The sequence below is a fragment of the Myxine glutinosa genome, chromosome 7, assembly GCF_964187855.1.
Source record: "Myxine glutinosa chromosome 7, kmMyxGlut1.1, whole genome shotgun sequence".
NCBI lineage: Eukaryota > Metazoa > Chordata > Myxini > Myxiniformes > Myxinidae > Myxine > Myxine glutinosa.
The window spans coordinates 157731766-157754774 of record NC_136267.1 but is presented as its reverse complement, the minus strand read 5'-3'; the positions used below and the strand labels follow the sequence as shown (position 1 = coordinate 157754774).

Sequence of the window (23009 nt, the reverse complement as noted above, 5' to 3'; positions counted from 1 at the left end):
CCCCCACCCCATTCCTCACCTATTGTCGTTTGTTTGTCGTCATTTAGTTTGTTCCTCTTCTGTTTTATCCACACTTTCCCCTTCCTCTTGTTGCTGTGTTTCATTCAGCGGGTGTGCAGCTTGTTCACTCCCATGTCTCCTTCTCCCCCTCACCATGATCTCACTCTCCCCCTTTCCATTTTTTTCCCTTCCATTCTGATCTAGCTCTTCACGAGCCTCCATCATGTCCATAAAAAAAATTCACAGAAGGCATATGTGGACACTTGGTTGTGCACATTTGTTTATAGTGTCGGATCTGCTGTATGCACAACAAGAACACTTTGAGACAGCAAGCAGTGCGTCGTGGTGTCAAGGTACCTCTAAGAAGAGCAGACAACTTGTTATGCACAGTTTAGGCAGGAATGCATAAAACGAAATTCAATATGCAGGAGATCTCACCTCTTTGTGAAAGCCACTGTGGGATCCATATCATCCACCAACTAATGCTGGCAATTTGGACCCCAGCTTGAAGTCCATCCGAAGGACAGCACACTTCGTGATGCCTACCTGTGGAGCATCAATCCGACGGTGTACAATCGGGCTGGTAATCAAACCCAAATAACAAGGCTAAAACATGTTTGCTACCTCTGCAGCATCCTGTCCGACAATAATGCTGTATTATCCAACTGCTTACACAGTTTGCCTTTAATATTCTCTTTTTCTCATATCGTATATTTATACAACATTTTTGTTACCTATATCTATCTATCGACGCCTCCTCCATTTTTTTTTACTATTCATTTCTACACATGTTACATTCTATTTTCATATATAAACTAGAACGGCACACGGTGGTGCGCATACCTTTGCCAGGCTAAAGTCCACTCGATGAGAAATACAGTTCATGTGCAATATGGAATAGACAAACAAACAGACAGGTGTGAAAACATCACCTCCGCCCACCTTCAGTGGCAGAGGTAAATATATCACGATATCTCTCTTCACCTAATATTGCATCACTCATTTATTCATATAGGTTGGTGTTCAATATAAGGCATTGAAGTATGTATGCTTTGTTACTGTTGTATTAAAGCGCGATGCTGCGCGCGCTAATGCTTACGCAAAGAGCAAGCGGACAACGCGGTTCATAAGAGTCTTTATTCAAAGTACTCAAACTACAGCACTAAGCTGCTCAGGGCTGCGCGCTCCGCGTATATCGTGAGGCCACGCCTCTCTCCCTGGCGTGGCCCATCCCCACTTGGTGTGCGGTGTGATGTCACCGCGTCAGTGCTTTCGTGTCCGCCACACGCGCCCCCCCAGAATCCCCGCGCACCTGAAGGGTCAGTTTGCGGGGCAAACGGATGACCCGGCCGAAGCGCCCCCTGGCGACTGGCGGCGTCTGGGATGCAGGGATGCCATCTGGGATGCCTCCGGCAGCAGGACCGGGGGGGGGGCGGCGGGGCTGGGCGGTGCCGGGGGTCCGCCCGCAGGGGGGCGGCCCCGACGCGGGGGTCGGGCCACTGGCGGTGGATGGTCCACGTCGAGGTGGGCCGGCTTGAGGCGGTCTAGAGAAACGCGGTCAGGAGTACCGCCGATGTCCAAGGTGAAGTGCTTCGCCCCGGTCTCCAGCACGCGGAAAGGCCCGTCGTACGGGGGCCGCAGTGGTGTCCGGTGGGCATCGTGGCGGACAAAGACGTACTCCGCCGTGCGAAGCTCCGGGGCGACGTGCGTCGGTGGGTGCCCGTGGCATGCCGTTGGCACCGGGGCGAACCTCTGGGCGGTCTCTTGCAGAGCGGAGCGCTGCTGTGCCGCGGACCATGGTGCCGTGGAGTCGGGGAGGAACTCGCCCGGCACCCGCAGTGGTTGCCCGAAGACCAACTCCGCCGCGGATGCGCGCAGGTCCTCCTTGGGCGCCGTCCGGAGGCCCAGCAGGACCCAAGGGAGCCTGTCGACCCAGCCCCCGTCGCGGAGGGTGGCCCGGAGTGCGGCCTTCAATGAGCGGTGAAATCGCTCACACAGGCCGTTAGCCTGGGGGTTGGTAGGCCGTGGTTCGGTGCAGCCGGACCCCGAGCCCCTGCGCGACCGCCCCCCAGAGCTCCGAGGTGAACTGGGGGCCGCGGTCGGACGAGATGTCTGAGGTGGCGCCGAACCGGGCGACCCAGGTGGCGATGAAAGCCTGCGCGACATCCGCCGCCGTCGTCAACGCCAAGGGCACGGCCTCCGGCCACCGGGTGGTGCGGTCCACCATGGTGAGGACGTGGGTGAAACCCCGCGAGGGGGGCAGAGGTCCCACCAGGTCCACGTGGACGTGGTCAAACCGGCGTTCCGGCACTGTGAACGGGGCCAACGGGGCCTGGGTGTGCCGGTGCACCTTGGCGCGCTGGCACGCGAGGCACGTCCTGGCCCAGCCGCGGACGGCCTTCCGGAGGCCATGCCAGACGAACTTGTCGGCGATCAACCTTTGGGAGGCCCTCGCGCCCGGGTGGGACAGGCCGTGGATGGCGTCAAACACCTGGCGCTGCGAGCCCGCGGGCACGATGGGGCGAGGACGCCCGAGGGAGACATCGCACAAGAGGGCCGCGCCTGCGCCGTCGAACGGCACCTCGGTGACACGGAGGCCCGTGACGGCGGTCCGCAAGGCCTGGACGTCGGGGTCAGCGGCCTGGTCCGCTGCCATCCGGGCATAGTCGATGCCGAGGTGGACTGCGTGGGCGACGGCCCGGGAAAGGCAATCTGCCACCGGGTTGTCCTTCCCCGCGATGTGCCGGATGTCCGTCGTGTACTCGGACACGGCCGAGAGGTGACGCTGCTGCCGGGCCGACCACGGCTCGGTGACCTTGCCCATCGCGAAGATCAGCGGCTTGTGGTCGACGAAGGCCGTGAACGCACGGCCCTCGAGCAGATGGCGGAAGTGCCTGACCGCCAAGTGAAGCCCGAGCAACTCGCGGTCGAAGGTACTGTAACGGCGTTCGGGCGGGCGAAGCTGCCGGCTAAAGAACGCCAGCGGTTGCCAAGCTCCACGCACCCATTGCTCGTGCACCGCGCCCACCGCGTAGTCCGAGGCGTCGGTGGTGAGGGCGATCGGTGCATCGGGCGCCGGGTGCGCGAGCATGGTGGCGTTAGCCAAGGCGAGCTTCGCGCCCGTGAACGCCGTGTCCAGCTGCTCGGTCCAGGTAACGTCGCCTTTGCCCGGCTTACCTCGGAGAGCTTCGTGCAGGGGGCGCAGGAGCTGGGCGATACGGGGCAGGAACCGATGGTAAAAGTTCACCATGCCCAGGAACTCCTGCAGCCCTCTGATCGTGCGGGGGCGTGGAAACCCCTTCACCGCCTCCACCTTGGCCGGCAGGGGGACGGCTCCGTGCCTGGTGACACGGTGCCCCAGAAAATCGATTATGGTGGCGCCGAACCGGCACTTTGCGGGGTTCACAATCAGGCCATGCTGGCCCAGGCGTTCGAAGAGCGTGCGGAGGTGGCGTAGATGCTCTTCGCGGGACGCGCTGGCGACGAGGATATCGTCCTGGTAGACGTAGACAAAATCCAAGTCGCGCAGGATGCTGTCCATCAGTCGCTGGAACGCCTGAGCCGCATTCTTCAGACCGAAGGGCATCCGCAGGAACTCGAAGAGTCCGAATGGCGTGATGACCGCCGTCTTCGGGACGTCATCCGGCCTGACGGGGACCTGATGGTAGCCGCGTATGAGGTCCACCTTCGAGTAGAAGGACATGCCCGCCAAACGGGCGGAAAAGTCCTGAATGTGGGGGACGGGGTAGCGGTCGGGAGTCGTGGCGTCATTGAGACGGCGATAGTCCCCGCACGGTCGCCATCCCCCGCCGGGCTTCGGCACGATGTGCAGCGGCGACGCCCAAGCGCTCTCTGAGCGCCGAACGATGCCGAGTCGCTCCAGGGTAGCGAACGCCGCTTTTGCCACCGCCAGCTTCGTCGGCTCGAGGCGGCGTGCCCGGGCGTAGACCGGTGGCCCGACGGTGGGGATGTGATGGGCCACCTCGTGCTTGACGGCCCCCGCCGAGAAGGTGGGCCGCGTGAGGGCCGGGAAGCCGGCGAGGAGGCGGGTGAATGCGTCCGCTGCCGGAAGCGTACAGACCAACGTGGCCGGAACCGAACCATTCGGCAAGCCGCTAGGCAAGCCGCTCGTTGAGCTGCTCGACGAGCTGGACAGCGCACAAGCGAGCGAGCTGAACGTCTCGGCCTGGACAAGACGTCTGCGGTTTACGTCGACCAGGAGCCCATTAGCGCACAGGAAGTCCGCGCCAAGCAGTGCCATGGGCACGTCGGCGGTGACGAACGTCCATCGGAAAACCTGCCCTCCGAACCGCAGAGAGAGGCAGCGTTTTCTGTACGTACGGATGGGCGTCCCGTTCGCGGCAAGCAGCGCGGGGCCCCCGCCCGCGGCGTGCTTGTCTGACGTGCCGGTGGGAACGACACTCACCTGCACTCCCGTGTCGCACAGGTAACGGCGCCCGGATAAGGTGTCCGTTATGAACAGCAGGCTGCTCGAACGGCCGGCGGTCATCGTCACTATTGAGCGCCGGCCCGGGCGTTTCCCGACCTGTTGAAGGAGCATGGCGGATGACATTGCCGAGCCTCGTGGCCAAACTTGGCGTGGAACCAGCACCAGGTGGTGGAGCTGGAGGAGTGTGGCTGGCTCCGCCAGGCCGGTGGAGTTGGCGGTTTTCGCCGCGGCGGTGGGCGGGGCGTGGCGGCGGTCACGAGGGGCGTATCAGCATGCTGCGTATGCTGTGGAAGCTGATGCTGTGGATCAGCAGCATCAGCCTCGAGGTCCGTGACGGCCGCGCCGACTCTTGCCCGCGTATCCGAAGCCGCGAAGTACCTGTCCGCCTCGGCTGCCAATGCTTGGGGTTCCGTTAGCCTGGTCCCGGCCAACGCGAGGCGAACCTGCGCTGGAAGTTGGCGACGGAAAAGCGCCCGGAATAGAGAACCGGGGGCTTCGTCGCCCAACAGTGACAGCATATGGTCCATTCTGACCGACGGGTGCGTGTCGCCGAGCTCGGGGAGATCCAGGAGGCGGTCGGCCCGTGCGTCGTCCGTGAGGCCGAACGTGGCTAGGAGTAGCCGCTTGAGTGCCTCGTACTTGTGGCCGTCCGGTGGGTGGCGAAGGACGGACACAACTCGAGCGGCCGTGCCGGGCCCGAGGGAGGCGATGACGTGGCAGTAGCGCATGTCGTCGTTGGTGAGGCGCCGAAGCTGAAATTGGGCTTCGGCTTGAACGAACCAGACTTCGGCCTGGGCCTCCCAAAATTCGGGAAGTTTAATCGCCATTGCCTTGTCGTTGGCCATTGCAATAGCGTCGTGTTCGGAAGGATCGCTACGGCAGATCCAACGTCGAGGTCACCATATAAAGCGCGATGCTGCGCGCGCTAATGCTTACGCAAAGAGCAAGCGGACAACGCGGTTCATAAAAGAGTCTTTATTCAAAGTACTCAAACTGCAGCACTAAGCTGCTCAGGGCTGCGCGCTCCGCGTATATCGTGAGGCCACGCCTCTCTCCCTGGCGTGGCCCATCCCCACTTGGTGTGCGGGGTGATGTCACCGCGTCAGTGCTTTCGTGTCCGCCACAGTATGAGCATATACATATGTGTACTATTTAAATCAGTTCATGTACAGACTGTAATAACTATCCAATATACAGTATGTTAATTCTGCTCTTTCTTTCTCCCACCCTTAATCCAATAATCCGTTCACCTGCAGGCTTTGCAGCACCTCCACAGCCATGGCGTCATACACCGTGACATCAAAGGCAGCAACATCCTCCTTAGCAGCCAAGGAGCCATCAAGTTAGTGGATTTTGGTCAGTCAATCAGCCTCTCATATCCTCATATGCATTAAACTATATGAAAATGTTTGCTTCAATGAAATGAGACTCCTTTTGTGAGTGTGTGCATGCTCTGCATGACATGTTTCACCACATGCTAGTTTTTCATGCTAGTTTCACCACAAACATTCTGAGCCGCTCACAATTTGAAAAAAAAAAATTTGATGCCAAGCATCGATGCCATTTAGCCATTTATCTTGTTAATTTTGTACATTGCTAGAATCAGTCTAATGAGTTGCAGTTTAAATGCATGAGAATATTTTGCTTTTATAATTAATTCAGCAGCATAACTTTTCAAATGCGTGAAGGACTACTCATTTTTCTAAATTTTGAAGATCTTACAACACCTTTCACAAATGAGTACATGTATGGCTCAAGGACATGATTTATTATCTTCCATATTTTGGACTTTTGTCATAACCACTGTGACGGCCTCCTGCAGCATCATGGGCTGCAACTTAAATTGGATAATACAATCAAATTTCGGAAATTGTAAGCACCAAACCAATGTTGCTTTAATTAAATAAATAAAAAACAAGATAAAAAATATCGGTCTGCAAATACCGTTTATCTACGTTATTCGATCTGTCACAACAGGAGTGTCAGCACAACCGAGTGGTGCACGAGTTCAGAGGAACACAGCAGTGGGAACGCCATTTTGGATGGCCCCAGAGGTATGGACTACCATCCGGTGTTGCCTTCATCTAATTACAATATTACAATCAGAGCTTCTAAATCGAATACTCCTCATGGGGAAAAACATTTATCAACCCTCTCAAGAAAGATCAGACAAAATATTTCAAATAGATGTTTTAGAGCTCACACTTTTTTGCCCCAGCACATGGGGACCACGAGTTGATAGCTTAACTACAAGGGCACTCGGTAGAGCGCATGCTTCCGCCTGGCTGAACACTTTGTTTTGTATCCCATTGATAGGCCAGATCTGCATCTGGACCTGAATCAAAAATCTAATCTGCTTGTTCTTCTCACCTATCCAACTCATCCACCAAGTTTTGTCATAATCCCTCCCCAACTTTTTAAAATATTTTACACTATGTATGGTTTTGGCCCCATCCCCCATTGGTGAAGAATCACTTTAAAACAGAATTTTTTTTCCTATCCAAATCCGGATCTTCACCAAAATCTAATAACTTCGTCATTGTTACACACAACCTGTCGACCAAGTTTCGTCCGAAACCGTCCATAAATTTTCAGATATTGTCCGATATATCCTGTTTGACCCTTTCTCTCAATGGTGAAGAATCACTTAAAAATTTATATAATCTTTATCCGGATCTTCACCAAAATCTAAACATTTCGTCCTGGTCACAACCCCAAACTGTCTTCCAAGTTTTTTTTTGTTTTTTTGTATTCAAGATCGAGGATCGTGTAACCTTAATGACCCCAAAAAAAAAACGGACACGTACGACGAAATAAAGGGAGTGGGAGACAAGATGAGAAGAGAGGGGGAAGCACACAAGTACAATATTTGAGAGCAGGGACATCGGGAGATCTGTGGGAGGGAGAGGGCTTGGGGGGAGGAGGCGTGGGAAAGGGGATGGGGGTGGGAGAGGTAAAAAAACACAAGTTTCGTCTGAATCCGTCCATAACTTTTTGAGATATCCTGCTCACACGGATAGACAAATAGGGGTGAACACACAACATCTGTCCACCTTCGGTGGCTCAAATATATCGTATTTTGTGCACCTTGTAATGAAAGAATAAGAAAATGAACGAATTAATTCAGCTGTAAAGTGCAGACTTTGTTATAAAGCAGTACTTTACAATGCCTGCTTTGTATAGGTGATAGCATGTGAGCAGCAACCAGAATACAGCTACGACAACCGCTGTGATGTGTGGTCTCTTGGCATCACGGCGATTGAGCTCGGAGATGGAGATCCTCCACTCGGCCATCTGCATCCCATGAGGGCACTCTTTAAAATCCCACGGTATGTCATGATAACGATCGTTGTAGCTGTGCTTTCTACAAATCTGCACACATTGACTGATGTGCTCCAAACATAAGAGATTAGCATCTAAATAAAAATGGCTGTAAATAATCCCCGTATTATCAAGAAATCTTCCAAAATTTCACTATAATTTTCAAAATCGTTATTTATTTTTCCATACACTTGCACAACGATATTTTGCTGCCATTGTATTTATTATAAAACAATATGTCACGACAGTACTTCAAAACCTCCTTTACGGCATCATATTTTTCAACATGTCTGCAAAATCCATACTTTGAAGGACCAAAAGATAGGCCTGAATGACATTGCCAAAAGATAGGCCTGAATGAATGTAAGATGAATGTTTGCATGTGTCCCACATGTAGCATGTCTCCAGCCGTCTGTATTTTCCTTTGAGGTTTTCAGAGTCAAATGAGTTCACGAATCTCACATTTACCATAAAGTAGTCACCAAAACTTTGCGAGTTGAGAGTTGTCATGAATTGTGATTCTTTTTCTTGTCGACCAATTTATTGATGATACACCTCAAATGATATAGGCACTTAATTTAAGGTTTAAAGAGGTAAATGCATGATTCATCATTTGTGGGTGATGATCATTCACGCTAAAATCATAAGAATGGTTTTCGGAGTTTGACGTTTGAAATCCTGCTCCATTGTCTTCTCCATTGTCAAATTCTACTGTTTGAAATCCCCATCTTGTCTCCCGCTCCCTTTATTATGTTTTTTTATGTTCCCGTTTGTTTTTTTGTGATTAATGTTAGCTCTTACACGAGCCTCGATCTTGTATACAAAAAAAGAATAAAAATAATTGCTGACATTTGGAAATCAAGTGAAAAATAACGTCGAAAAGGTTCGGCGTTTGTATGGACTTGACTTTTGTGTCTGCAGATACCATGTGGGTCCATCTCTTTATTACATTCTCAAAGATGGCGGAACTTTTGATCTCCCTCCCACCCCCACTCTCCCTTACACAACATGTACATAACGATCTGAACCCCTCTCACTCCTCCCTCCCCGACCTGTGCTAAATAATAAATATGCAATGAAACCATCTCCATCGTTACACAATGTATGCATCCACCCATTCTCACTCCCCTCTCCCATTGCATATGCACCAGACATATGCAGTAAATAGATGGCTCCGTTAAATGTTCTTGCTCCACCGTGCGTTTTACCTTCATAATAGGAAATCAATTCTTCACAAGAGAACATTCGCTGGTGTTTTATTCAGAACCTGCTTTTAACTCAGTACGACGTTGACAGTTGTAAAACTTCCACAAAACTGTTCAAATTGCCTTCATGAGCAAGACTAGTTCTTCATACTGCATTGATCCTATTGTCTGTTAGAAATTTTAAATTGATAGAAATGTTACAATATTGATAAAAATGGCTTATAAATAATGTTTCGAGAGAGGGGGAGAAAGAAAGAGGGAAGTCTCTCCAAAAATTAACGACTCAAGTTAGGGATGAATTATGGGTGCCTTGGGCCCTGGTCGGTAACCCAACCAACCCTCCTACTCCCTTCCCCATTCCTCAGTAATATACATCAGTGAGCTAAGTCTCAGTGCACTATACTTAGTATACATCAGTTCAAAGTCAGGTCTCTGTCTCAGGATATGTTCTTATTACTCCGCATGTGAGGAGGGGAAAAGTGTGGTTAACCAATTCGGTCACTTTGTCTGTCCGTCTGTCTGTCTGTCTGCAGACGTCGGTCTACGATTGATGAACCACTTAATTTCAATTGAATGTTATATTTTGAACACTGGAGAGCACAAATCGGAAAATTAATTGGAACATGAACCTACTGTTTAGCAGTACTTTGGCTCTGAATTTGGCAAATTGTACAGAATCTCACCCCGAGTGCACATGCGTACAGTGGGGTAAGGTAATTTTCTTAGTCTGCCTGTCTGACAGTCAAACAAAATTGGAAATCATTCCAAACAGGAAGCTCATTGTTTTTAGGAACATCATAAAAGACACAAACAACAAGCACAAATAATTAATCTTACATGTTAAATAAGGTGGTGTAAAACACGGCGCATCAACCGCGGTAAACTGTTTTTTTTTTCCTACAAACTCTTATTTTATTTCGATTGAATTATATATGTGGACACTGTAGAGCATGAATCGCCTTCTTGGCACTTTCAAAAACCTTCTGTTTAGTAGTACTTTGACAAAATGTTACACCATTTTTCGCTATCTCGACCAATCGAATTTACTGCTCTCTCAGTGTTGGGGAATATCGAGATCCAGACAAAATTGCGGCTCATCATAAATATATATATAGTGCTCGGAAACACAAAGCAAGAGTTTAAAAGACCCTTCCCATGTCCTTTTTCCCAATAATGCATGGGGTAAGGTGTTCTCTGAACTTTCGCGTTGATGCTATGACGATGCTCCTTTAATATTTTATGTTCTTAAAAAAAACGAAACCCTACATAAAAAACAACAATGCTTTGATGAAAAAATCGTTATATTTTGAAACGAAATTGACAATAACAACTTAGAACAAGACAGCACAATTTAATGGAAAGACCATCATTGCCATTTGCATTCCAAGGTGCAGGCAGTTTCTCCACAGAAACCATTACACATCTTTTTTTTTTTTTTTTCTATACTGAATCGAGGCTCGTGAAAGAGCTGACAACCGCGAGGGAAAGACAAAGACAGCACATGGGGACCACGAGGGAAAGACAAAGACAGCACATGGGGACCACGAGGGAAAGACAAAGACAGCACATGGGGACCACGAGGGAAAGACAAAGACAGCACATGGGGACCACGAGGGAAAGACAAAGACAGCACTGGGGGACCGCGAGGGAAAGACAAAGACAGCACATGGGGACCACGAGGGAAAGACAAAGACAGCACATGGGGACCGCGAGGGAAAGACAAAGACAGCACATGGGGACCACGAGGGAAAGACAAAGACAGCACATGGGGACCACGAGGGAAAGACAAAGACAGCACTGGGGGACCGCGAGGGAAAGACAAAGACAGCACATGGGGACCACGAGGGAAAGACAAAGACAGCACATGGGGACCACGAGGGAAAGACAAAGACAGCACTGGGGGACCGCGAGGGAAAGACAAAGACAGCACTGGGGGACCGCGAGGGAAAGACAAAGACAGCACATGGGGACCGCGAGGGAAAGACAAAGACAGCACTGGGGGACCACGAGGGAAAGACAAAGACAGCACATGGGGACCACGAGGGAAAGACAAAGACAGCACTGGGGGACCACGAGGGAAAGACAAAGACAGCACTGGGGGACCACGAGGGAAAGACAAAGACAGTACAGTGGGACCACGAGGGAAAGACAAAGACAGCACATGGGGACCACGAGGGAAAGACAAAGACAGCACATGGGGACCACGAGGGAAAGACAAAGACAGCACATGGGGACCGCGAGGGAAAGACAAAGACAGCACATGGGGACCACGAGGGAAAGACAAAGACAGCACTGGGGGACCACGAGGGAAAGACAAAGACAGCACTGGGGGACCACGAGGGAAAGACAAAGACAGTACAGTGGGACCACGAGGGAAAGACAAAGACAGCACATGGGGACCACGAGGGAAAGACAAAGACAGCACATGGGGACCACGAGGGAAAGACAAAGACAGCACATGGGGACCACGAGGGAAAGACAAAGACAGCACATGGGGACCGCGAGGGAAAGACAAAGACAGCACATGGGGACCACGAGGGAAAGACAAAGACAGCACTGGGGGACCACGAGGGAAAGACAAAGACAGCACTGGGGGACCACGAGGGAAAGACAAAGACAGCACATGGGGACCACGAGGGAAAGACAAAGACAGCACTGGGGGACCACAAGGGAAAGACAAAGACAGCACTGGGGGACCACGAGGGAAAGACAAAGACAGTACAGTGGGACCACGAGGGAAAGACAAAGACAGCACATGGGGACCACGAGGGAAAGACAAAGACAGCACATGGGGACCACGAGGGAAAGACAAAGACAGCACATGGGGACCGCGAGGGAAAGACAAAGACAGTACAGGGGGACCGCGAGGGAAAGACAAAGACAGTACATGGGGACCGCGAGGGAAAGACAAAATCAGCACATGGGGACCGCGAGGGAAAGACAAAGACAGTACAGTGGGACCACGAGGGAAAGACAAAAACAGCACATGGGGACCGCGAGGGAAAGACAAAGACAGTACAGTGGGACCATGAGGGAAAGACAAAGACAGTACAGGGGGACCGCGAGGGAAAGACAAAAACAGCACATGGGGACCGCGAGGGAAAGACAAAGACAGTACAGTGGGACCACGAGGGAAAGACAAAAACAGCACATGGGGACCGCGAGGGAAAGACAAAGACAGTACAGTGGGACCACGAGGGAAAGACAAAAACAGCACATGGGGACCGCGAGGGAAAGACAAAATCAGTACATGGGGACCGCGAGGGAAAGGCAAAATCAGCACATGGGGACCGCGAGGGAAAGACGAAGACAGTACAGGGGGACCGCGAGGGAAAGACAAAGACAGTACATGGGGACCGCGAGGGAAAGACAAAATCAGCACATGGGGACCGCGAGGGAAAGACAAAGACAGTACAGGGGGACCGCGAGTGAAAGACAAAAACAGCACATGGGGACCGCGAGGGAAAGACAAAGACAGTACAGTGGGACCACGAGGGAAAGACAAAAACAGCACATGGGGACCGCGAGGGAAAGACAAAGACAGTACAGTGGGACCACGAGGGAAAGACAAAAACAGCACATGGGGACCGCGAGGGAAAGACAAAATCAGTACATGGGGACCGCGAGGGAAAGACAAAATCAGCACATGGGGACCGCGAGGGAAAGACAAAGACAGTACAGTGGGACCGCGAGGGAAAGACAAAAACAGCACATGGGGACCGCGAGGGAAAGACCATTTCATCAAATGATTTCATCAAAGCATCTAACATTACATTGGTCTTTTCCAAGATTTTTTGTTGGGTAAACTCGTCAATGATTTTCGATAAGTCAAGTCCTCTCGGTACTTCACTCTCGATGCTCATGATTGAAAGACTAGGTTCCTGACATCATCCTTTGTACGTTTTAGTTTTGAGAAGGACCGCTCACCATCGCCATTGTGATTCGATACCATCATCGACAGATCTATCTGAAGATCTAGTTCAGTGTTAGGAAATGTTTGGGTGAGGGTATGTGTGTCGAGGAATTGGTACATTCTCAGTTCTGCTGACTTAGTTTATTTGCGTGAGGTTTGAAGCTATGTTGACGATGCCAGCAAGGTAGAAAACTGGATAAATTCACTTTAAATTGTAGGTTCCAGGTCGTTGGGATGGGAGTCGGCAAGATTTTCTGCAGCTTGCTTGATCTCATGAGTCGAGATAGAGGCTAGCTTGTGCAGGAATCCAAACTTGCAGTTGATTTCCTTGTATGCTTCAACATAGTGTTCCAAGGCACTCATTAGATGATCAATGATGACAAGGAACACTTCTGTCTGGAATTTCTCTTTTGGTGATGACAGCACATCTCCATCGTCAAAGGAGTGGTTGCGCATCAGGACACGCCTCGATGAATTGTAGTCGTTATGGCCACACAGTTTCATAAATTAAATAACTAACCCACCAATAAGTTAATCCGCCCCTGCATGGGGGCTCCCTTTAGTCTTTGGCCAAGGGCGACCGCCCCATCCACCAACCCCTTAATCCGTCATTGCTCCAAAGTAATGTTGTTCAAGCCTGAATTTAAAATCTTCAGTCTTTTCAAAGAAGAGAGAACAACAACCTCTAGGGAAAAGCTGCTGTGTTATTCTATCAGATGTACGGTTGGGTGTTACATGACTTGTTAAGTGTGTGTTGTGCTTTTCGTGTTTGTATAGGATGCATTGCAGACTGGATGGGGATATTGAGTTTTCCTGTGTTTAGATTTTCTTGTAGTTGCTTATACAATCACACTCATCACATATTGGACAAACTATGAGTGCTCATTGTGTTTAACAATATAGAGCAAGGTATATAGAGTCATCAATTGCATTTTCTCACTCCAGGAACCCTCCGCCGAGTTTGCGGCAGCCCGAGCTTTGGTCGCATGAATACAATGAATTCATTTCCCGGTGGGTAACAATTTATATATGAGATTTGGAAGCTCTGTTTTGTTGAAAGACAAATGGCCAGCCTCTCATGCTAAGGTTGCATCAAACTTGCCTGTTGTTTCTATGCATTGTTAAGCACAATAAATAGTCCCATTGGTTAAAGAGTTTAATTATTGGAATTCAAAACGGAGTTTTGTGCACAAGGGATCCCAGCAGTACAGGAAAGGGACCATATACTTTATATGTACACTATGGGGGAGGAGAGTGAGTGGATTGAGTGGGGAATAAAATCATGGATTAAAATAGAGAAAAGAAAACGGATAGTAGAGACACGGGGAGTATGGAGGTGACTTGGGGAGAAAATAAAAACAGACGGCGTTTGGAGGAAATATGAGTAAAAGGAGGGATGTCTGCAGCTGTAGAGGAACCCAGGTAGGGATTGAAACAGCAAGGGGATTACCTTGCGTAGCTTTTCTGAGCTGCGTTATGTTGCTTTCTTTGGCTAGAGAAACAGCAAAAGGGGGGTTAATTGTAAAGATTCTAGCCACCTGGGGAAAACTGATTAGTGAGAGTTGATTGGTTATTTTCTTCAATTACAGGTGAGAGACGTGATTAGGTCTTGATATTCATCTAATGACTGCTACTGACATTGCATGAAGTACATGTTTGTAAGCCTCATTGGTACCTGTTTCTGTATACACTGTCGCTGATGAACTCGCCAATAAGCTATGAAACTGGTCGGGGTTGATGGGAGGCGTGTAGCATTGAGTTTCTCATGTTTGTACAAATTGTGAATGTCTGCAGCTATAGAGGAACCCATGTAGGGTTTGAAACAGCAAAGAGTTACCTTGTGTGGCTTTTCTTGGTTGATTTATGTAGCTTTATTTGGCGAGAAGAGCAGGGTGGTTAATTATAAAGATCTTAGCCACCTGGGGATAATTGATTAGGTGTGAGCTCATTGGTTGCTCCCTCCAATTACAGGTGAGAGACATGATTTTGTCTTCATATGCATATATTTTTTCATACTTGGGCTAAGGTTCGTAATAGAGCTGACAAACACACACACACACACACACACACACACACACACACACACACACACACACACACACACACATACACACACACATACTGATGAGACAAACACTTTACATAGCCACTGAGCTTGGGAGAAGTGCCTTGCTATCGTCACTTCCCACGATACGGTACCAGTGACGTCATAACAATGGTGCTGCTTTTCTCACCGTACTCAGCGGGGCATTTCCTCAAGCGGATGCCATCCAATGGGGATTGTCTGTGCTCTATCCTTTTCAAGCAAGGAAGCAGCACGCACCATTTTCAAAGTCTTTGGTATGACTTGAGACACGGTCCAAACCTGATGGGTGTTTTTCAGGAGACACCATCTCCTTACTGGATGGCCGTTGGCTCCCTACGGGGGCTCATCCACCCTTTTGCAGGTGTTGTTATTAGTCCCCTGCCGGTGTACACCGGAGGGGACTATAGGTTTGCACGCCGTCCCTCCGTCTGTCCGTCCGTCAGTCCGTCAGTCAGTCAGTAAGTACAGTATACTTCCGTTCGACCACTCGAACCGCCATTTGGATACCAGGTGTGAGGGAGTACTAGTACGAGTACCTTCCTGTACTCCCTCCACCCTTAACCCGCACTATTTAATTGTCTATTTGTGTAATATATTATTTCAACAGTGTTGTACATTGATTTGTTTAATTTTTGTCTTTAATATGTGTTTAAGTTAAGCCATGGTGGCCCAATTTTTTCCCCTGGGAATGTATTCTCCATTACAACACCATGTACATGAGAATATCACATCCGAATAACATCGTTTTACATAAAGTCACAGTTTTTAGGAATGCATCCACGACATAAATCAGCAACTGGCTTTATATATTATCCTCCAAAAAGGTAAATAAGATATTTTAAACTGTCAAATAAACTATGGAGTCACAATTGTGAGGTTTATTAATTATGCGTATGCAAAGAAAGAGGATGGAGAAAAGAAACCCAATCAGACACCTGGACATGCAACATATACTGTAATGTTACAATTATTATCACCTGAACTGATCAGCAATCCTGTACATGTCACCTTGATATCATGTCTCCTGCAGAATCTGCGTACATGTCATAGAGGTGGATGTTATTATTATAATTAATCAATGTGATATTCGATTTTTGGTGCACTGGTCAACAAATTACCATTTTATTATCAGAATCTATTTATCCCCATCCTGCAATTAGCTGCTCAACTCAAATCCTCACCACCCTCTACTTTTCATGTCCTGCGTGCAATGAAAGTCTGGCCTTCACCACCTGATTATGTATGCCTCTCATTGGACATACCCTATGCGAACTGTTGGTATACCCAATGGCAATGTGCAACAGTCTCAAATCATTTGTTCTGTTGTTTTCACTAATCATTGGTTCCATCGTTGCTTCAACATATATTTGTATTCTCAATGATAAAATAATGATAATAATGACCTCCGGTACCAAAGGTGGATGGAGGTTATGTTTTCACCCCTGTTTGTCTGTCCGTTTGTTTGTGAACAAAATATGTCAAAAAGTTGTGGACAGATTCGGACGAAATTTTGCAGAGATGTAGCGTATGTGACAAGGACGAAATGATTAGATTTTGATGAAGATCCGGATTCGGATCCGGCTACTATAATTTTTAAAGTGATTCTTCACCATTGGGAGATCGGGCCAAAAACGATACATAGCACGATATCTCGAAAAGTTGTGGACGGATTTGGACGAAACTTTGTGGACAGGTTGGGTGTCTGACAAGGACTAAAAGATTCGATTTTGGTGAAGATCTGAATATTGAATCGGATATGAGAATTATTTAATTTTCAAGTGATTCTTCACCATTGGGAGATGGGGCCAAAAACGATACATAGCAGGATATCTTTAAAAGTTGTGGACGGATATGGAGGAAACTTTGTGGACAGGTTGGGTGTCTGACAAGGACTAATAGATTCGATTTTGGTGAAGATCTGAATATTGATTCGGATATGAGAATTATTTAATTTTTAAGTGATTCTTCATTATTGGGAGATTGGGGGCAAAAACGATAGAAAGCACGATATCTCAAAACGTTGTGGACGGATATGGAGGAAACTTTGTGGACAGGTTGGGTGTCTCACAAGGACTAATAGATTCGATTTTGGTGAAGATCTGAATATTGATTCGGATATGAGAATTATTTAATTTTTAAGTGATTCTTCATTATTGGGAGATTGGGGCAAAAACGATACATAGCACGATATCTCAAAAAGTTGTGGACGGATATGGAGGAAACTTTGTGGACAGGTTGGGTGTCTCACAAGGACTAATAGATTCGATTTTGGTGAAGATCTGAATATTGATTCGGATATGAGAATTATTTAATTTTCAAGTGATTCTTCACCATTGGGAGATAGGGCCAAAAACGATACATAGCAGGATATCTTTAAAAGTTGTGGACGGATATGGAGCAAACTTTGTGCACAGGTTGGGTGTCTGACAAGGACTAATAGATTCGATTTTGGTGAAGATCTGAATATTGATTCGGATATGAGAATTATTTAATTTTTAAGTGATTCTTCATTATTGGGAGATTGGGGCAAAAACGATAGAAAGCAGGATATCTCAAAAAGTTGTGGACGGATATGGAGGAAACTTTGTGGACAGGTTGGGTGTCTGACAAGGACTAATAGATTCGATTTTGGTGAAGATCTGAATATTTAATCGGATATGAGAATTAGTTAATTTTCAAGTGATTCTTCACCATTGTGAGATGGGGCCAAAAACGATACATAGCAGGATATCTTTAAAAGTTGTGGACGGATATGAAGCAAACTTTGTGGACAGGTTGGGTGTCTGATAAGGACTAATAAATTCGATTTTGGTGAAGATCTGAATATTGTTTCGGATATGAGAATTATTTAATTTTTAAGTGATTCTTCATTATTGGGAGATTGGGGCAAAAACGATAGAAAGCAGGATATCTCAAAAAGTTGTGGACGGATATGGAGGAAACTTTGTGGACAGGTTGGGTGTCTGACAAGGACTAATAGATTCGATTTTGGTGAAGATCTGAATATTGAATCGGATATGAGAATTAGTTAATTTTCAAGTGATTCTTCACCATTGGGAGATGGGGCCAAAAACGATACATAGCAGGATATCTTTAAAGTTGTGGACGGATATGAAGCAAACTTTGTGGACAGGTTGGGTGTCTGATAAGGACTAATAGATTCGATTTTGGTGAAGATCTGAATATTGATTCGGATATGAGAATTATTTAATTTTTAAGTGATTCTTCATTATTGGGAGATTGGGGCAAAAACGATAGAAAGCAGGATATCTCAAAACGTTGTGGACGGATATGGAGGAAACTTTGTGGACAGGTTGGGTGTCTGACAAGGACTAAAAGATTCGATTTTGGTGAAGATCTGAATATTGATTCGGATATGAGAATTATTTAATTTTTAAGTGATGCTTCACTATTGGGAGATTGGGGCAAAAACGATACATAGCAGGATATCTCGAAAAGTTATGGACGTATTTGGATGAAACTTGGTGGAGAGGTTGGGTGTGTGTGATAAGGAAGAATCGATTCAATTTTGGTAAAGATCCAGATCCGGATCCGGCTGGTAGAAAATTTTAAGTGATTCTTCACCATTGGGAGATGGGGCCAAAAACGATACAAAGCAGGATATGTCAAAATGTTGTGGATGGATGATTTTGATTAAATGTGATTCTCTATTGTGATTTTCTGGTCTCCTCTCAGATACAAAACGTAAACTGTTCACCTGGTGGAGGTATGCTCTCCACTGAGTTCCGTTCTAGTTTTATTTTGTTTTTGTCTATTGAGATGAACATTTGTGCAAAATGCATATCAACATTTTTATGTGCCTCGTACATGTATTTGTTTGGGCATTTGTCTTTCCCAATTCACCAGACCTCAGCAAATGCACTGACGCCATCTGGGCCTGTCGTAAAATGGGAATTGAGGTTTGCCAGAAACCTCTGCACCTTCTCAAATGCTGTTTCATTCTCTTTGCATCCATTAGGTGCTTAGTGAAAGACTATGAGTGCCGTCCTCGTGCATATGACCTGTTAAAGGACCAGATGGTGGCTCGAGTGAATGGACAAGAGCATCAGTTGGCTCATCAGCTGGCAGAGCTAGTGGACCTCCACCAGCACATGGGGAGCATCCCGAGAATAAGGTACCATTTGACAGCATGAAACTGTACACCGATCCGCTTTGTTAAATATTATACAGTATAACAAAATTAGGGTAATTCCACCCACCTCTAGACATCATTAAGTGAAGCTCATGGGTATGCCAATGCATCTTAGCCGAGTGCAAATCCCATGAAACAATCAAAGATAACCAATCTCATCCTCATGCACAATTGTAGGCCTGTCATCTCCATTTCTCCAGCAGGACATTTTAATGTGTACGTGCACATGAGCTGCATGTTCCTGAGATAGGTCACACAAAAGCATATTTATTTCGTCATTGGATGGCCTTTGGTTGCCGTCATGTTTGGTTTATGTGGCCTTTTAATCTGCAACGGGTTCCATATTTTCCGACATCAGCAGGTTGCAGGCTGAGCGAGTTTTGCGGGCTGGGCATTGGGACATCATATGTACTTACTGTAAGGCAGGGCGGGACTACCGGTGAGAATGTTAGTATGCATGATCAGTCACGCCGGCCCTCGTAAAACTGTAGTCTGAAGAGGCCACGCAGCTGAAATATTTTGATTTTCTTGGTTGCACTCGACCAATTGTGCCTCCCGTGGCTGAAATATTGTACACCTGAACCATGATCTTAATTAAAAGTTCTTTTTATCTGATTGCACCTTTGCATCTGATTGCACGATTGCACCTTCCCCCCTTCCCCCCCTTCTTCCCGCCCTACCCCCCTTCCCCCGACCCCCCTTCCACCCGCTCCCCTTCTCCCGCCTCCTCCCCCATCCCCCCACTCCCCCCTCCCCCCCTACCCCCCTAGCTCCTCCTCCTCCGCCCTCCCCCGGCAACGCCGGGTACGTCTGCTGGTATATATATTGTTACAGACGTGGCTTAGATGTTATTTACCGAGCGGTTTTGGTATGACCACGTCTGCACAAGATTATACTCGATATTATACCCGAACGTTGACTAGTCGCGCGATGCTAGGTCAATGAAGGAACAGACACACGGCTGGGATTAAAATGACGACACCAGGGATACGGTTCTCAAGACCTCCGGAGGAGATTATATTCGTGCGAAAGGTCAGATTACAGGGACGAGAGGTACAGCACAGAAAGGTGGGCACTTAGACACAACCTTATATTAACCCCAACAGACGACAGGCAAACGGGACAAGGCTGACTCACACGGGGATTGATAGCAGGAAAGCGGGTATCGATGGCTCCAGGTGCACCTGGGCTCAGGGCAGAATCGACCCGGTTCGGTCCGGTCCAAAGATGCGGGGAGGTATCGTCGCGCTGGGGGTGGCGGTGGCTTCCTCTGCTCTCCGTAGTTCAGGCGCATCTGACGTCACGTCCGCTACGTGGCCGCGTATATCCGGCGGGGAGTGACACGCCCTCAGCTCGTCAGCTCCGCCTCGTGGAATCGGCACGTTGCTTCTCATTGGGTGCGTGCGGGGGGGGTTACCGGCTCCGCCCCTGACGAGGAGCTGACAAGGAGCCCCTTCGTGGTAACCCCGTGGAGCGCATGGTCTGGAGCGCATCGTCTGGAGCGCATTGTCGATGGCGGCGAACCGAGCCGGTGGGAGGACGCACACTCCCCCCCGCGCAGCGCCCCTCTGTTGTTGTAGACGGGGAAGAAGATGGGAGGAGGTACGGGAAAGGTCCTAAACTCACTACTGGTGCCATATAATCACATTCTGGTGCAACGAAGAGTCATAATTAATGGAAACGAGGCCTTAACTGACATAGACTAAGAATAACTAGCAAGATGTCCGAAAGTTGTCTACGTGTGATGCGGTGGACCTGGGCACGACATTTAATGGGGGAAAAAGGGGAAGGTCGGCTCTACTGATTGTTGTTTACAGACAATGGGACTAGGGAATGGGGGATTGGGGATAGTTGGGGAGTATTGGGGAAAATAGGGGAATATTTACAAGCGGATATGGAGGCCAAATTCCATATTCGCAACATTGCACCCTTCTCTACCCTCGGGGCGTCCCGACCCGATAAATTTTTACCTACTTTAGTGTGGCACGCAATGTAGTTCCCTCTACTATTAACTCTACCCTGAGTGCGACAGTTTTACAGATATTCACAAATGAGTAAATATGTCCCCCTGCGACGTTGCACCCTTCTCCTCACAGAAACACACCCACAGGATAACCGAATCCGGAAAGAATCCTCAAACTAAACATACAGCCGGTAGGGAGCATTATTTACACAAGACTACGCTGATATTTACACTACGATCCAGGACCTGTTTTTGGAGGAACACATGCAGATGTTATGCATAGAGAGAGCACGCATGCTAGCATCGATACACCAACCCACGAGTGCTCTGTGGCCTACGGCCTTTAATAATGTGCAGAGCACCCCTTCCAAGCATCAAGCACCACCCCATCACACAGTGAGCACCATCCGGTGCACCAATAAAGTGTCTATAAATCACCGGTGGTGTCGCAGCCGGCCGATGTTCTGCCGCTGGTCTTGCCTTCGTGTGGTGCACTTGGCCTTCTTACTTCTTTTAAACAAAATAAAGAAAGGCGCCAACCGCGTCCATTTCTTTATTGTGGCCGTCAGGGGGCCAACTGTTAGTGGTTCACCTGTTTGGCATAGGTGCCACGTTGACCCATAGGTCCTTCCACGGGTGGTGCTTGGCCGCAAAAGAGCTGCGGTCCATTGTGGGTGGCCACAAACATTGCGGTCCATATGGTGTATCGATCCAAGCAGCAAGCAGCGAAAGTGCAGGCCCACAACTGCGAAGCCAGCACCTCTCTCTCCTCTCTCTCTGCCCCAAAACCAGATCCTCGGAGGTGGGAGACAAAAGAAGCAGACAAGTGAGTAAGGTGGTAAGGGCGCAAAAGTGCACGCAATGCAAGGTAATGCACACTGGGGGCACATGGGAACCAGGTGAGACAGGTACGTTCCTACCGTACGCCCCCCCACCCCACCAGGTAACCTACATGGCCCCTCCCTTACCCCTTACTGTATCCACAAAACACAACACTACCCATAAACATCTACTTTACAAATCAACAAACATCCCTACTGTCTTCCCCGTTCCTCCCATATACCAAATTCGTCTTCTCTCCCTCCTAACCAATCAAATTTGCTATTCCCAACTCTCATCAAAATTTGCCATCTCCAACTGCACATCAAAATTTGCCATTACCAATTCATCATCAGTCCCTCCTAGGGAGGGAGAGATGGAATCACCCCAATGTCTCATCCACGTCGTGATGCGTCTCACAAATCCACACAGCAATTCTCATTTCCTGCAACAAAACAAAGAAAACACAGGTGTGGAGTCATCATCATCACCACAGGCAAGTGGCTGCGTATGGTGCGACAGGTTCATCAATCCTAACTATTTCCTAAGTGACTTTAACAACTTTACACTACCCGGGGTCTTTCTCCGGCCAAACCATTGGCCCTCTTACACTATGGGTTCTAAAAACCAATTCCCATTGGCCAAACTGTGGTGCTCTTCAATTTGGGGTCTCACTCCCCCGATTCATCTCCCGGTGCCCTCGCACAATTTCTGGGCTGTGGCGTGTACCTCTCCCAGTGGGTCTACCCACCTGCACACCTCCACCACTGCAGTTGCCTCCGAGCTTACCTGCTCCTTACCCTAACCTAACTACCTGGGGAAGGCCCTCTGGCACTCTCCCCACTCGGTGCCCTCTCTGGCACGGGGCTGCCCGATCCACACCCGGGATCCTCAGGCACCCACTCACAACTACCGGCTCCCAGAGCCCACCTGCGGCCTCACCTGGCCGACATCCTCACAGTGGTGGAGTGCCCAACCAACTACACACACTAACAGGCTACACGCCCAGCCATTTCCACAACACTAATGCACCCATTCACAACACCATTCTGCAACCGCACCACAAATGCCAATATCCAACCACAATTTACCTATACCC

The 23009-nt window shown here is 48.7% G+C and overlaps 1 protein-coding gene across 1 annotated transcript in view; it reads left to right on the top strand.

Moving 5' to 3' along the window:
- MYO3A (myosin IIIA) overlaps nucleotides 1-23009 on the top strand; it is a 256573-nt gene that overhangs the window by 8719 nt on the left and 224845 nt on the right. Inside the window, exons 4-8 of the mRNA XM_078782456.1 lie at nucleotides 5707-5806; nucleotides 6428-6504; nucleotides 7634-7779; nucleotides 13835-13900; nucleotides 18955-19110. Coding sequence (XP_078638582.1) covers nucleotides 5707-5806; nucleotides 6428-6504; nucleotides 7634-7779; nucleotides 13835-13900; nucleotides 18955-19110 — 545 coding nt within the window. The remainder of the gene's footprint in view (nucleotides 1-5706; nucleotides 5807-6427; nucleotides 6505-7633; nucleotides 7780-13834; nucleotides 13901-18954; nucleotides 19111-23009) is intronic.